This window comes from Stegostoma tigrinum, chromosome 18 (genome assembly GCF_030684315.1).
Source record: "Stegostoma tigrinum isolate sSteTig4 chromosome 18, sSteTig4.hap1, whole genome shotgun sequence".
Taxonomy (NCBI): Eukaryota; Metazoa; Chordata; class Chondrichthyes; order Orectolobiformes; family Stegostomatidae; genus Stegostoma; species Stegostoma tigrinum.
Window position 1 is genome coordinate 48,400,418 of NC_081371.1, and position 13,627 is coordinate 48,414,044.

Consider the following 13,627-nt stretch of genomic DNA (forward strand, 5'->3'; position numbering starts at 1 on the left):
CCACATCTTGAGAGGAAATGAAATGCCAATTCAGCTGCCCTAACTTTATCAATTCATGTTCATCAGATCCCCTGATTTAGCACTCTAGCTATTCCAAACTCAAAATACATGTGCTCAATATTGGGGGTAATCCCATGTCATGCTTTGAGAACTAGGAGAATGAGGTTTGACTGCAGAATGTGATCTTTAAAAATTTATTCATGAGCGTTGATGGCTGGGCCAACATTTATTGCCCATTCCCAATAGCCTCAATCTTAGTGGCTTGTAAAGTCCATTTGAAATGGCAGTTAAGAGTCAACCACAGTGCCATAGATCTAGAGTCACATATAGGCACAAAAGATTTTGTTCCCTGAGGGAGATTAGTGAAGCAGATGCATTTTTACAACAATGGACAGTGGTTACATGGTCAAATTAGGCTAGTTTTTAATTCAAGATTTCTGCTCCCCGTTGAATTCACACTTCACCATCTGCCCTGGTGGATTCAAACCACGTCCCAAGAGCATTAGCCTGGCCTTCTGGATTACTAGCCCATGGGTATTAACACTTTACCACTGCGTTCCCATAAAAGATGTTTTGTCCTGAAACCTGTCTGGAATCTCAGTTTTTTTTGTGCATTTATGGTAGTATGGACCTTGAAGATTGCTGAAAGCAGTGATATGCTGTCAAAGCTTTCCATTTTCAGGACAAATGCAAGAATGCCTAATTTCAAATTATCACACTAAATTATACTACAGGAGGAAAGCGAATTAATTGGTTGACAAGTCAACTCTGATTGACTGTTGCTTGCTCCATGATAATGCGTCAACCAGTCAATTTGCCAACCAAATCAGCTTCTTTATTTTGCATGGTATAAATAGGTAATTGTTTGAATAATTGTTTGAAATTTGGCATTCTTGTGTTTGTCCTGATAAGTCCACAATGAAAAACTTCAACAACATGTCTTTGTTTATAGTTAGATTTTAAAAAATGATTTGAATGAAGAGATAGAGGGCAACGTTAAGTTAGGAGGTACAATTGTGAGTAGGAATTTGTAAAAATAATGGATAAAATTTAATGAGTGGACATAAGATTTCGATGTCAGCAAATATGAGAGTATCCAAGTTGAGGTTCAGCAAGAGAAAATTAGATATTTTGTGAATGGTGAGAGACTTGAAACGTGGAGTAGTGATAGTATTTTGGGATACAGGTCCACAAATGACTCAGCAAAAATAGTAAGTGTCCCAACAAAGATAGCATAAGTCACAGTTCACAGCATGAAAGATACATCCGTTAATAAAAATAATATATGAAGGCCAAAGTCATAAACAGAGATAGTTACTTCACCCTGCTGAATGATAACTATTCTATTGGCTTCTCTTTTCAAGTTTCAACTTGAAGCAAATGAATTTTGATAACTATTTTAATGACTTGGAAGATGGTTTTGAGTAGCATTTTGATTTTACCTCAGGGTATTTATTCCAAAGTTGCAGCCATCTTTATCGCAGGTTTGACAAAAATTTTGTTTCCACAAGGGATTGTGTTACTACCCGAGTTCCATGGGCACAGCACAAGCAAAATGAGGAATGCTTTGATGTTTTCAGGATGTAAATTATCAAGATATAGATTCCTTTCCTTGAGAGCAAATATACCTCTTGTCCACAAAACTGAATAGACCTGCTGCTCAAATCCTTGTCACAGCCAGAAATGCCATTGTACGTGGGTTTGGTTTGACATCCAGTCACTTATTTCTGTGAAATATTTCCTGTTCTATGTACTTCTTATATTTAAACTGAGGATATCTTGAGGTGCAATGTGTAGTGTCCCTTTTTCTGAGTTAGAAGCTCAAGGTTGAAATCCCACTCCCGGACGTAATGGCCAAGGAAGATGTGTTTATATCACAGCCAAACAGGATCAATTTCTACTTGTAAACCCTTCCGACACACACACACACACACACACACACACACACACAGCCAGCAATTTCAGTTTAGATTTTTGGACAGCCATGTATGGATAGAAATTGGAGCCTGTACTATCACTAGCTCCCGGTGGCAACATACCGATACAAGTGCACATTGTCACAGCAACTCAACAACTTGGAAGGGTTGGTTGGCTTGGGTGACTAGTGTGGATCAGATAATGTACCATCAGCCTATGGTTTGATCCCTGTTTTAGCTGGAACTGGGTACCTTGCTCTCCAGGTGGTGAAGGTCACAGATTCATCAAGTCAGCATTGTATAGCACAGAAACGGATCCTTCAGTCCAACTCATTCATGCTGACCAGATATCCCAAATTAATCTGGTCTCATTTGCTAGCATTGGGCTCCTATCCCTCTTAACCTTTCCTATACATATACCTTTCAGATGTCTTTTAAATGCTGTAATTGTACCAGCCTCCACCACTTCCTCTGGCAGTTCATTCCAAACACACACCATCCTCTGTGTGAATAAGTTACTCCTCAGGTCCTTTTTAAATTTTTCCCCTCTCACCTTAAACCTATGTCCTCTATTTTTGACTGCCTCACCCTGGGGCAAAGTCCTTGGCTATTAACCCTATCCATGGCCCTCATGATTTAACAAACCTTTATAAGGTCAATTAGGACATACCTTTCAGTAGAGAAGCCAAGGAGAACAGGAGATTGCAGGAGATCTTCATCCAAAATCATTTCATTCAAATTGTTTTATTCAAGTTATATTCTCTTGTTGTTATTTATTCTGCTATCTTGCAATTTGATTGGTTTTTGCACAAAATTAACTGAGCTTGCCGCAGCAGCAGATGCTTCCTTTATATTGAACTTTTTAAAGATTTTTTCCATGAACTATACTCTGCTACAAAAAGAAACAAAATCATGGTCAGCGATGGTGAGAACTGCCGATGCTGGAGTCAGAGATAACACAGTGTGGAGCTGGAGGAACACGGCAGGCTAGGTAGCATCAGAGAAGCAGGAAAGTTGACGTTTCGGGTTGGGACCCTTCTTCAGAAATGAAGATTCTGAAGAAGAGTCCCGACCTGAAACATCAACTTTCCTGCTTCTCTGATGCTACCTGGCCTGCTGTATTCCTCCAGCTCCACACTGTGTTGTCTCTAACAAAATATTGGTGACCAGAGGGATATATGCCTGTCTGTCTTTTCTCTTATCTTTACTTGTGAAGTTTGGGCCCTAGGTTTCCAATGGAATGCTCCACGTTTAAGGGCAATGTCCTGCTGTGGTTTCCTATTGCCTCCTACAGGATAACTGACCAGGAAACTCTCCTGTTCTTGCAACCTGCCATCAGATGTGTTGGAAGGATTTTTACAAAGGACAATCAAGCTGTCTGACCACATCACAAACATATCTCCCGTTACTGACAAGTCCTGGAGAGGAGCACAAGTCCAGACTTTCTTGCCCAGAGGTAGTGACACAACCTACTGTGCCATGATATACATCCATGTACATTGCTAATAATTCCATACTGAGTGCAGCACAAGTAATATTCCAGTTAAATGCAAATGCAATGTTGGTTACTCACTTTGACTGGCCTCTTGTTCCTAATCTTCTGGTCGTTAGTTGTGGAAATTGCTGTCGAATTATCTGAATAAAAATCAGAAAAGCCCATCAGAATGGATTTAATTGCTATCCCTTTCAAGACCTTGTGTTGAAAGGTAGAAATGGATGTGGGTCAGTTCTGTGAATAACATGCTTTTATAAAAGGTCAGAAAATCAATTTGGAGCAATGACCTAAATATATAAATTCTAAAAAAGTGAGTGATTGCAGTTGAGTGCCTGGGAGAACCCCTGTAGTGTTGATGGATAAAAGTTTATCCTGTTGGATTTATGACATAAAGGCCATTGGATTAGTTTCAGTACAGAAGGTTTAAAGTTTTAGTTGAGAAGACTTTACCATCTATTTCTGAGTAATACACTTTTCTCCCAACAGGAGAATCAAGTCAATCTGGGGAAACAGTCACCTCAGTAAAAGTGGTTTATGGCCTGATTTAAGGTCCTAGCGTCAGGGCTTGGTGGAGGAGGGAGGATGCTGAGAGATTTCCATTCTTAGCTCTTGCTGATGAATTCCCTCCTCTGCAAGTCTCACCCCAGGAGCCCTTCCTCCCATCACTCACTTTTGGCAGGCTCCATCGAGCATACTAGGCCTCAGTCAAATCTAGTGTTGGCAATAGACAGGACTCCACCTCCCCACCCCCCACGCACCTCCACTTACAAAGTTAAGAATTAGGAGCACTAGTATTCAGTCCTTCAAGCCTGGGCTCCGCCATTCAATAAGATTGACGTCAATCTGTTTGTGCTCTGAATTCCACATTCCCATCTACATCTGATAACTTTTCATTTCCCTGCCCAACAGGAAGTTATTTCCACCTTCAAACTATCCAGGGCCTTCTGAGGCAGAGTGTCTGAAAATCGCACAAGACAGAAAATAAAATTCTTCTCACCTGTCTTAAAAAGACAACTAATTTTAGAACAGTGCACACTAATTCTGGAATAACTCACAAAAGGAAGCATCCGTCTGATGTTCACTTTGTCAAAACCATTCAGGATCTTATATGCTTCAATCAAGTCAACCCCAAGTTTTCTGAGGTCCAGTGGAAACGAGCCCAGGCTATCCAACATTTCACCATCAGCCAGTCAGTCACATTGTAATTACAGTCTCCCACCAGCAGTGGTGCAGCAATGCCTTTAATAGTAGGAGAGGTCACTGCTCTGTAACATGTTTAAATTAGACCATGGATTGGAGAATGTTCATTGAAAGTATAAAAATCAGGTCAGAATTTCTGGCTTTAAAATAGTGACTGCGCTAAGGGTTGTCTGTTCTTGGCTCTCTAAACTTGCTTTCCTCTTGATTACATGTTGCCCTGATTTTTTAGATTCAGTTCCCTGGGAAGTTGATATTAATTTGGAATCCTTTTTTAAAAATCTGTTTTCTGTGTCCCAGTGACAGCACCAGAAAGTACAGTATTAGTTTTCATGCATACAGTGACATCACCCAGCTTTCCCTCATGTCCACCTCTCTCTCGCCCTCTCTACGGACTCCAGATTGTCAGATTGCTTATCTGACATCACATTATGGGGCGACCGAAATTTCTTTGACCCCTGCAACAAACTCCATTCCCTTTCTACCCAACCTGCCCCTCTCACCAACCCACCATCTCACTGGACTCTGCATGAGACCAAAGCCAGACTATTCACAAGCATTGTTGTTTTACATAATCCTGGCCGCATCATTGCTCCATCATTCAGACTGTCCATTTCTAAGCTTCGTCTTTGTGACTTCTAGATGCGACTTTTCCAGTTTACTCCATACTAGCCTCCTATGTTCTACACTTCATAATCCAGAGGCCCAGAAAGGTGCTACCCACATCCTTACTTGCACCAAGCTTCATCCATCTATCATGCCAATTTCGTTGGCCTACATTGTCTCTCGGTCAAAGACCATTTCCATTTCAACCTCCCCATCACTGTTTTCAAATCCCTTCACAGCCTCATCTACAACCAGATCTATAATCTCCACCTACCTTATAATTTTCCAAAAGGTCTGCATTCCTCCAATTCTGGCCTCTTCAGCAATCCTGATTTTAACTGCTTACACTTTGGCCTTCAGCTGCCAAGGTACTAAGGTCTGTAATTTAATCTCTGAATCTCTATCTACTTACTGACTTCTCTTTCTTCCCCTAACACACTTTTTAAAAGTTTTCTTTAGTACAGGGCACTGATAAGGCCACATGTGGAGTACAGTGTTTAGTTTTGGTCTCCTTATTTAGGAGAGGACATTGTTGCATTAGCAGCAGTTCAAAGATGTATTCCTCAGACACACAGGTTGACATTTTTGCAAATATGGGCAGTTTGGGACTTCATCCGTTAGAATTCAGAACAATGGGAGCTGATCTCACTGAAACATTCACGATCCTGAGGGGTCTGGACAGCATAGATCATTGGAAAAATTTTGCCTTGTAGAGCAGGCTACAGCAAGGGGGCACAGTTTAAATGTAGAGGACCTGCCATTTAAGACAGAGAGGATGAGAATTCACTTTCTCACAGGGGGTTGCAAATTCTTGAAATTTTCTTCCCCAGTGAGTGGGAGAAGCAGAGTCATAGAATTCCTATAGTGCAGGTAGAGGCTGTTTGGCCCACTGAGTCTGCACTGACCGTCTGAAGAGTATCCCACCCTAACCCTGCATTGACCATGGCTAATCCACCTGTGCATCCCTGGGCACTACAAGGAAAGTTAGCATGGCCAATCACCTGACCTCCACAGCGGAAACCCAGACAGTCACCCAAGGCTGGAATCAAACCTGGGTCCCCGGTAGTGTGAGGCAGCAGTGCTAACCATTGGGTCACTGTGCTGCTCTGAGCTTTTTTGAAGCAGAGATAGATAGATTCCTGGCTAACATGAGAGTTAATGGCTACCAGGGATAGGTGGGAATGTGGAGTTAATGTTACAGGTTTAGGAGGCAGTGGTGTAGTGGCACTGTTACTGGGCTAGTAATCCAGCTAATAATCAGGGGGATGTGGGTTCGAGTCATGGCAAATGTTGAAGCTTTAATTCAGTAAAATCAGGAATAAAGAGCTAACCCAATGGTAGCCATATAGTTGCTGTTGTTTGTTGCAAAAGCTCATCTGACTCCCTTATGTCCTTAAGGGAAGGAAATCTGAATCTAGACCTACAGCAATGTGGTTAACTCAACTGTCTTCTGAGAATTAGGAATGGTCAATAAATGCTGTACTAGCCAACAATGCCTACATCCCGTGTATGAATGAAAGTCAATCAGAACAGCCACAATCTTATTGAATGGTGGAGCAGGTTTGAGGGGCCGAATGGACTACTCCTAATTCATACATATGTATGTTCTCAATCAATACCTCCTTTAACTGACATCTGCTCGGGTCAAATTATACTTTATAGCACTCCTATGGAGCATAGAGCACTAAGTGAAAGGCACTACATAAATGTAAGTTGTTGCAATTATCGAATGCAGCCTAGACCAGTTGTGTGATGCACTCTGTGAGAATGAGTCTCTCAGGGTGAATCACTTTAACCAAACAAAGGATCCACACCGGATACACTAACTTGTTCGCTCTCCCCACACATACTGCCTGACTATTCCCAGCATCTTCCATTTTGATTTCAGTTTGAGCGTCTGTAAATTATTTTAACAAAAACTCCATCCACCTTCACATTCCTCTGTTGCTCTTGACAGATTATTAAGTGTGAGAAAGTTTCCGATTCAAACAATGGAAAAGCAAGATTCAAGACCCGAAACCTTCCAGTAAATACATGCTGAGAGATTAAAAGGGATATTGCTTATTTGCATATCTTCCACAAGTAAACTTATTCCAGGAATAATTTCACTTATGTAAATTTATGTAAATGCACTGCCTTGCTGGACTAACAAAGGCTGGAAATAATATTGCGTGAGAGACAGAAAGAGAGAGAGAATCCCTATTTACTGGGGTTGCAATAAGACCCATGGCTAGGCAGCAAAAACATTTTCTCTGGGAAACTGTGTGCGCGGAAATGTTCCCTAGTGAAAACAAGGTTAGCTCTGAACTGACTGAGCAGCTAGTTTTAATTTCATTGCTGGAAGTTTCGCAAATAGGAGATGGGAGTTTGAAAGTTGCTGGAGTTTGCCTGGCTGTGTGATAAATGAGCAGACACAGAGACAGCCCTCGCTTTTTGTATAAATTCAATGAAGCTTGGCTAAAGGACACCCCTGCTGTTCCAGCTACTGATCTAACATTCCAGAACATCACTGCCTTCTGCTGCCTCTTTAATTGCACATTAATCCCTCCCCCTATCCTTTAAGATCCACATGTACGGTCTTAGTGAACTGCCCAAAGCTGTGGGAAAACACAATCTACTCTGGCCAACTTTGCAGACAAAGAACTTTCTCTCACATCCCGCATCCCTGGATTCGGCTTCAACGAGATTGACTGAAATTGAAAATTCTGTTCTGCAGCTGACTTCACAATTTCACTGAGTCAGTCGGCCACCAGAATGCCTTCTCTCAAAAGAATTTTTGTGTTAGAAATCAGCCTAGGTCTGGTGTTTCGGTTATTGAGATATGCAGGGGGAGCAGTAATTTAAGGATGGAAACCTACAGGATCTGTCTGGCATTTGTGGGCAGGTGGGTTAGATACGTTCACCATATAGCTGACTTAAAACCACCCCAAAACATGACCCTGCTAACCTTCAACTCCTCTTTATGTTCTGGCATTCCACCTTGGTTTAAAGAATATAAACTCGCTTGGCGCTGATATGAATATACTCTAAACTTTTAAACACTGAAGAGTTAGAGCTAGCTTTAGTTAATTTGGTTTGTCCAAGAAAACTGTCAAAAGTCAGATTAATAAAGCAGGCTGTGAATTTGTTTCGTACACGAGTTGTGGTTTCCATAACAATTGGGTCTGAACCCGATTCCATGTCACAAAGAGAGACAAAATCACAGAAAGAGACATGCAGAGAATCAAAGCATGTGCATGTGAGAGAGACGGAGAGACAAATACGTAGTATTACAGAGCCTGAGAAATAATGAGAATTGGAAAGTAATACACACACAAGCATTGAGAAAGTGAGAGAAAGAAGGGCAGGGAGACATGTTACAGAGAAAAAAACTCAAATACAGACAACAACACGAAAAGACAGTGAGACACAGAAACATACTGAGCTAAAGACACAAGGAAAGAGAGAGACAAAGTGAGATAGAGACACACGCAGATATTGACCCAGGGAAAGAGAGAGAGAGAGAGAGACATTGATTCGGAGATTCACCAAGAGACAGAGACATGCAGTGAGACAGAGTCAGAGACACACACAGACAGAGACACAGAGATTGAGAATGCCTGAGCTGAAGTAGTGACAGTGTCTTATAATTTTGATAATCAGGCTAAATACCCAGGACTGGACGAGGGAACAGAATTCACTGATCCATTTAATGCTGTACAGTTTATTAACCTTACTTTGGAGGGAATTTTGTGATAATTATTTGAAAATACTGCAAGGATTTCAACAAAAGGTTGGTCGTTTTGGGTATTTCCTCGTGCATTTTCAACATTTTAACATGGAACCTTGCAGACCAGCAAATCGTTTCTTACATTTCACAATGACAAGCAGAAGGTTTCAAAAGACAGCTCACTCCCAGTTCCAAAGCCAGCCTCACTTTCCCCTGGGGTCCCAAGTCCAGCTCGTTCCTGGCTACATCCCCCCCCGCTCTTCCCCCACTGCCCTAGTTACCAAGCCAACTCTACTGCTCCCCAGCTACTGAGCTAACTCACTCCCTATCATTGTGCTAGTGCAATCCCAATTCCATTTAGTGAGATATCTCAAGTCCGACTCATCCACCCCATGGGTTATCAGGCTGGTTTACCTCTGGTAATGTCCCCTGCTCCAGTAACAGAGCCAACTGCTCACCTTGCCAAAGCTTGCAGCATTAACCGGCTGTGTATCATTCTTCTCACAGAAGTCCAGGTAATGCATGTACAGAGCACTGCGAGGTATACAGACCCCTTCTGCAATCTCATAGTTCTCCTCAAGCCTGAATGGGACAGAAGTGAGTTAATCATTTATCCAGCACAGTCTTCCTTCAGAATGACAATGTCAGTGATTTTCTGAGTGATAGAAGTCCCATTATTGAAGTGTTCGTTATGCTAGTTTTAAGGAATTGTTTCCTCTGTATCATTACAGACAGAGTAAGTTAAAACACGCAGCTCAGAACAAACGGGCAATTTCACATTGTTCAGGATCTAAGGAGAGGTTGGCAGTGTTTATATCAAAAGCACAAATTGTTAATGATAATTACTGTACCACTTGTATAGTTGATGTTCTGTTAATGGTGGAGAGAGGGAGTGTGCAGAGAAAGAAGTTGAAGAGAGAGAAGGGTGGATAGGAGGAAGTGGAGGGTAAAAAAGAGGGGAGAGATGAGTAAAAACTGACGGGCAGATTGGCTTCCTTTGCTTAAGGACTCACCATTGCAGAGTGGCCGGGGTTGAGTGCGGTTTCGAGGCCCGGTTGTTTTCCTTCTCTTCATCTGTTAATTCAGAAAAAAATAGAACTGGGTGACTCAAACCCTTCAGTGATGAACTGTTCACAATGCCTCTTACAAACCCTCTCACAGCGACATGCACTGACGAACACACCCACCCCCTACACCCACTCACCCCACACCCCAAACACACACCCCCAACACCCCAAACACACCCCCCACACCCCAAACACACACCCCCAACACCCCAAACACACCCCCCACACCCAAACACACACCCCTACACCCCGAAAACATCCCCCCAACTCACCAAACACACACCCTCACACCCCAAACACATACCCCCAACACCCCAAACACACACCCCCACACCCCAAACACACCCCTCTATACCCCAAACACAAACCCCACACCCAAACACACACCCCAAACACACACCCCTACACCCCGAAAACATCCCCCCAACACCCCAAACACATACCCCCAACACCCCAAACACACAGCCCCAACACCCCAAATTCACCCCGTACACCCCAACCACACCCCTCACACCCCAAACACATATCCCCAACACCCCAAACACACAGCCCCATATCACAAACACACGCCCCCAACACCCCAAACACACGCCCCCAACAACCCAAACACACGCCCCCAACACCCCAAACACACGCCCCCAACACCCCAAACACACGCCCCCAACACCCCAAACACACGCCCCCAACACCCCAAACATACGCCCCCAACACCCCAAACACACACCGCCACCCCCCAAACACATACCCCAACACCCCAAACACACCCTGCCAACACCCCACACACACACCCGATGCCCCAAATACAATCCCAACACCCCAAACACACCCCCAACACCCCAAATACACCCCAAACACACCCCCAATGCCCCAAACACAATCCCAACACCCCAAACACACCCCAACACCCCCACAGCACAAACACACCCTGCCACACCACAAAACACACCCTGCCAACACCCCAAACACACCCTGCCAACACCCCAAACACACCCTGCCAACGCCCCAAACACACCCTGCCAACGCCCCAAACACACCCCAACACTCCAAATACACCCCAAACACACCCCCATACCCCAAACACACCCCCATACCCCAAAAACACCCCCATACCTCAAAAACACCCCCATACCTCAAAAACACCCCACACTCCAAACACATTCAAGCTCCACAGTCCAACACAAAGTCCAGTTCTCTGAATTCTGAAGGAACTTCTTTCATTTGCATCATATTTCTTGCATTCACAATGCTAATCGTGTCACTTTTGCACTAATTTAGGGAATTACTTTCTTGAAAGTGAGTACCACATCCCCGTTATTCTTGTTCATATGTTCTCTCATCAGCTGATGTGAAATAACAGTCACTGGCTGGGCCAGCATTCGTTGTCCAACCCTAATTGCACTTGTGAAGGTAGTGGTGAGCTGCCTTAATGAATCGCTGCAGAACATGTGGGGCAGCTGGCCTACAATACCATTACAGAGGAAATTCCAAAGTTTTGGCAAGGTGACAATGAAGGAACAGCGATACATTTCCAAGTCAGGATGGTGAGGGACTTGGAGACGACAGTGTTCCTATGTATCTGCTGTCCTTATCCTTGAAGATGGTAAAGGTTGTCGGTTTGGAGGGTGCTTTTGGAAAAACCTTGGAAAAATCACCATAATGCATCTTGTAGGTGGTATAAACTGCTGTTACTGTATGCTAATGATATTTCATAATGCCCTTCGATTCTGCTCTATCTGTGTTTTTCTGTTATCAAGATCTTGTTCCCAATCAAAGCACCCACCCAGTACTCACGTTCCTCACCAATGGACACGTTCCCCAACGAGGCATGGTTTGGAAACCGTTTGCTTTCACTCTCACTGAGGCACCTTTCAATCCAACTTTCTGCAACAGAAAATAAATCCACCAATCACTCAGTCTTCACCAGCTGAAAGTGGTTCTTTTCTAAGCCAGTGTAATTATTCACACATGCAGTCCTCAGTAAAACTGATGCTCCTGGTCACAGCAGTCAGAATTGATTTGGATCGTGAGACTTGCTGTGCCCGCATTTAGTTTACTCCTATTTCATATGCTTTTATATTTGAGGCTGTAATCCTAATTAATCTTCTAGTCAATTTTTGATATTGAATCCACCTTTACAGAGGGCATAGTACCCCACCTCTCTGCTTCTAGTAATTGCATGTTAATGGTATGCCATTTATACTGCTGAGATATGCTTGTGAAGGTCATTGCTTAACTAAGCACTCACAGAGAGAGACCGATATTTAGCGAGCTCTAAGCTGGTATCGTCTCCTCTTATGTGGAAGACTGTGGTTCAATTCCCCAAACGTGAATGTTTCTCCCTTTCAGGTTACCCAGTAATGATAGGGTAGGTTTATGCTTGAGGCTTTGAGTTACCAGTTAGGGCTAGAGTGCATCAATATCTTCCAAAGTCCAACTTAAACGTTCAGTGTTTCCAATCTGTATTTTTTTCTAAGGTGTTGTCATTGTTTCATTCAATTCAGTTGATTTTTCAAAAGTTTGCAAAGACAGACTGTAGGGAAGCAGAACTGGTCAATAGTGGGGGCTGACATATCTAATATATTCTGATGAAAGGTGATCAAGCTGAAACATTAGTGTGTCTCTCCACAGATACTGCCAAATCTCTGATTACTTCCCGCATTTTTGTTCTTATTTCAGATTTCCAGCAACGTAGCATTCTGCTTTTGCATATGCAATGTTGCATTCTGTTAATGATCCTATAATCATTAGTTACTGACTTCACACTTCTCCCAACTGGATGGGAGTGAGACCATAAGATCACAAGAAATAGGAACAGGAGGTCACTGTTCAGTCTCTCTAGCCTGCTCTGTCATTTAATAGGATCACGGTTGATTGGACATTCTTCACGTTCATTTTCCTGACCTTTCCCCATAACTCTTCATTCCCCGACTGATCAAGAACTTTTCGATATCAGCCTTAAGTATACATGAGGACTCTGTCCCCACAGCTCTTTGTGATAAGTAGGTTCAAAGATGCACAACGCTCTGAGAGAAGAAATTCTTCCTCACCTTGGATTAAATTGGCATCCCTTTATTCTGTAACTAAAACAAAGTTGCTGGAAAATCTCAGCAGGTCTGACAGTATCTGTGAAGGAACAAACAGAGTTAACATTTCAGGACTGGTGACCCTTCCTCAGAACAGTTCTGAGGAAGGGTCACCGAATGAAACGTTAACTTTGTTTATTTCTTCACTGATGCTGCTAGATCTGCTGAGCTTTTCCAGCAACTTTGTTTTTGTTCCTAATTTACAGCATCCGCAGTTCCTTCAGTTTTTATTTCCCTTTGTTCTGTGACTGTTCCCTTTGATCTTAGACTGTCCCAAGAGGGGAAACATATAGCTTTTACCATCAACCCCGTAAGAATCCTGTATGTTTCGATAAGATCACCTCTCATTTTTCTAAACTCCAGCGACTAGAATCCCAACCTGTTCAGCTTTTGCTCATAAGACAATCCATTCATACCAGGGATCATTCATGTGAACCTTCGGTGAACTGCCTCCAATGAATTATATATTTCATTAAATAAGGAGACCAAAAACGCTCACAGTTTTCCAGATGTGATCTCACCAGCACCCTGTGCAGTTCCAGTAACACTTCCCT

At 42.9% G+C, this 13,627-nt stretch overlaps 1 protein-coding gene across 4 annotated transcripts in view; it reads right to left on the minus strand.

Annotated features, from left to right (window-relative positions):
* The window catches only part of rfx4 (regulatory factor X, 4), a 131,832-nt gene that overhangs the window by 92,940 nt on the left and 25,265 nt on the right, over nt 1–13,627 (minus strand). For 2 of the 4 annotated variants that reach the window (XM_048548810.1, XM_048548809.1), the window contains exons 2-5: nt 11,782–11,871; nt 9,937–9,997; nt 9,382–9,505; nt 3,490–3,551 (exon numbers count right to left, since the gene is read on the minus strand). In XM_048548810.1, the coding sequence (XP_048404767.1) occupies nt 3,490–3,551; nt 9,382–9,505; nt 9,937–9,997; nt 11,782–11,871 (337 nt within the window). The remainder of the gene's footprint in view (nt 1–3,489; nt 3,552–9,381; nt 9,506–9,936; nt 9,998–11,781; nt 11,872–13,627) is intronic. The other 2 variants (XM_048548811.1, XM_059652517.1) reach the window with 2 other exon arrangements.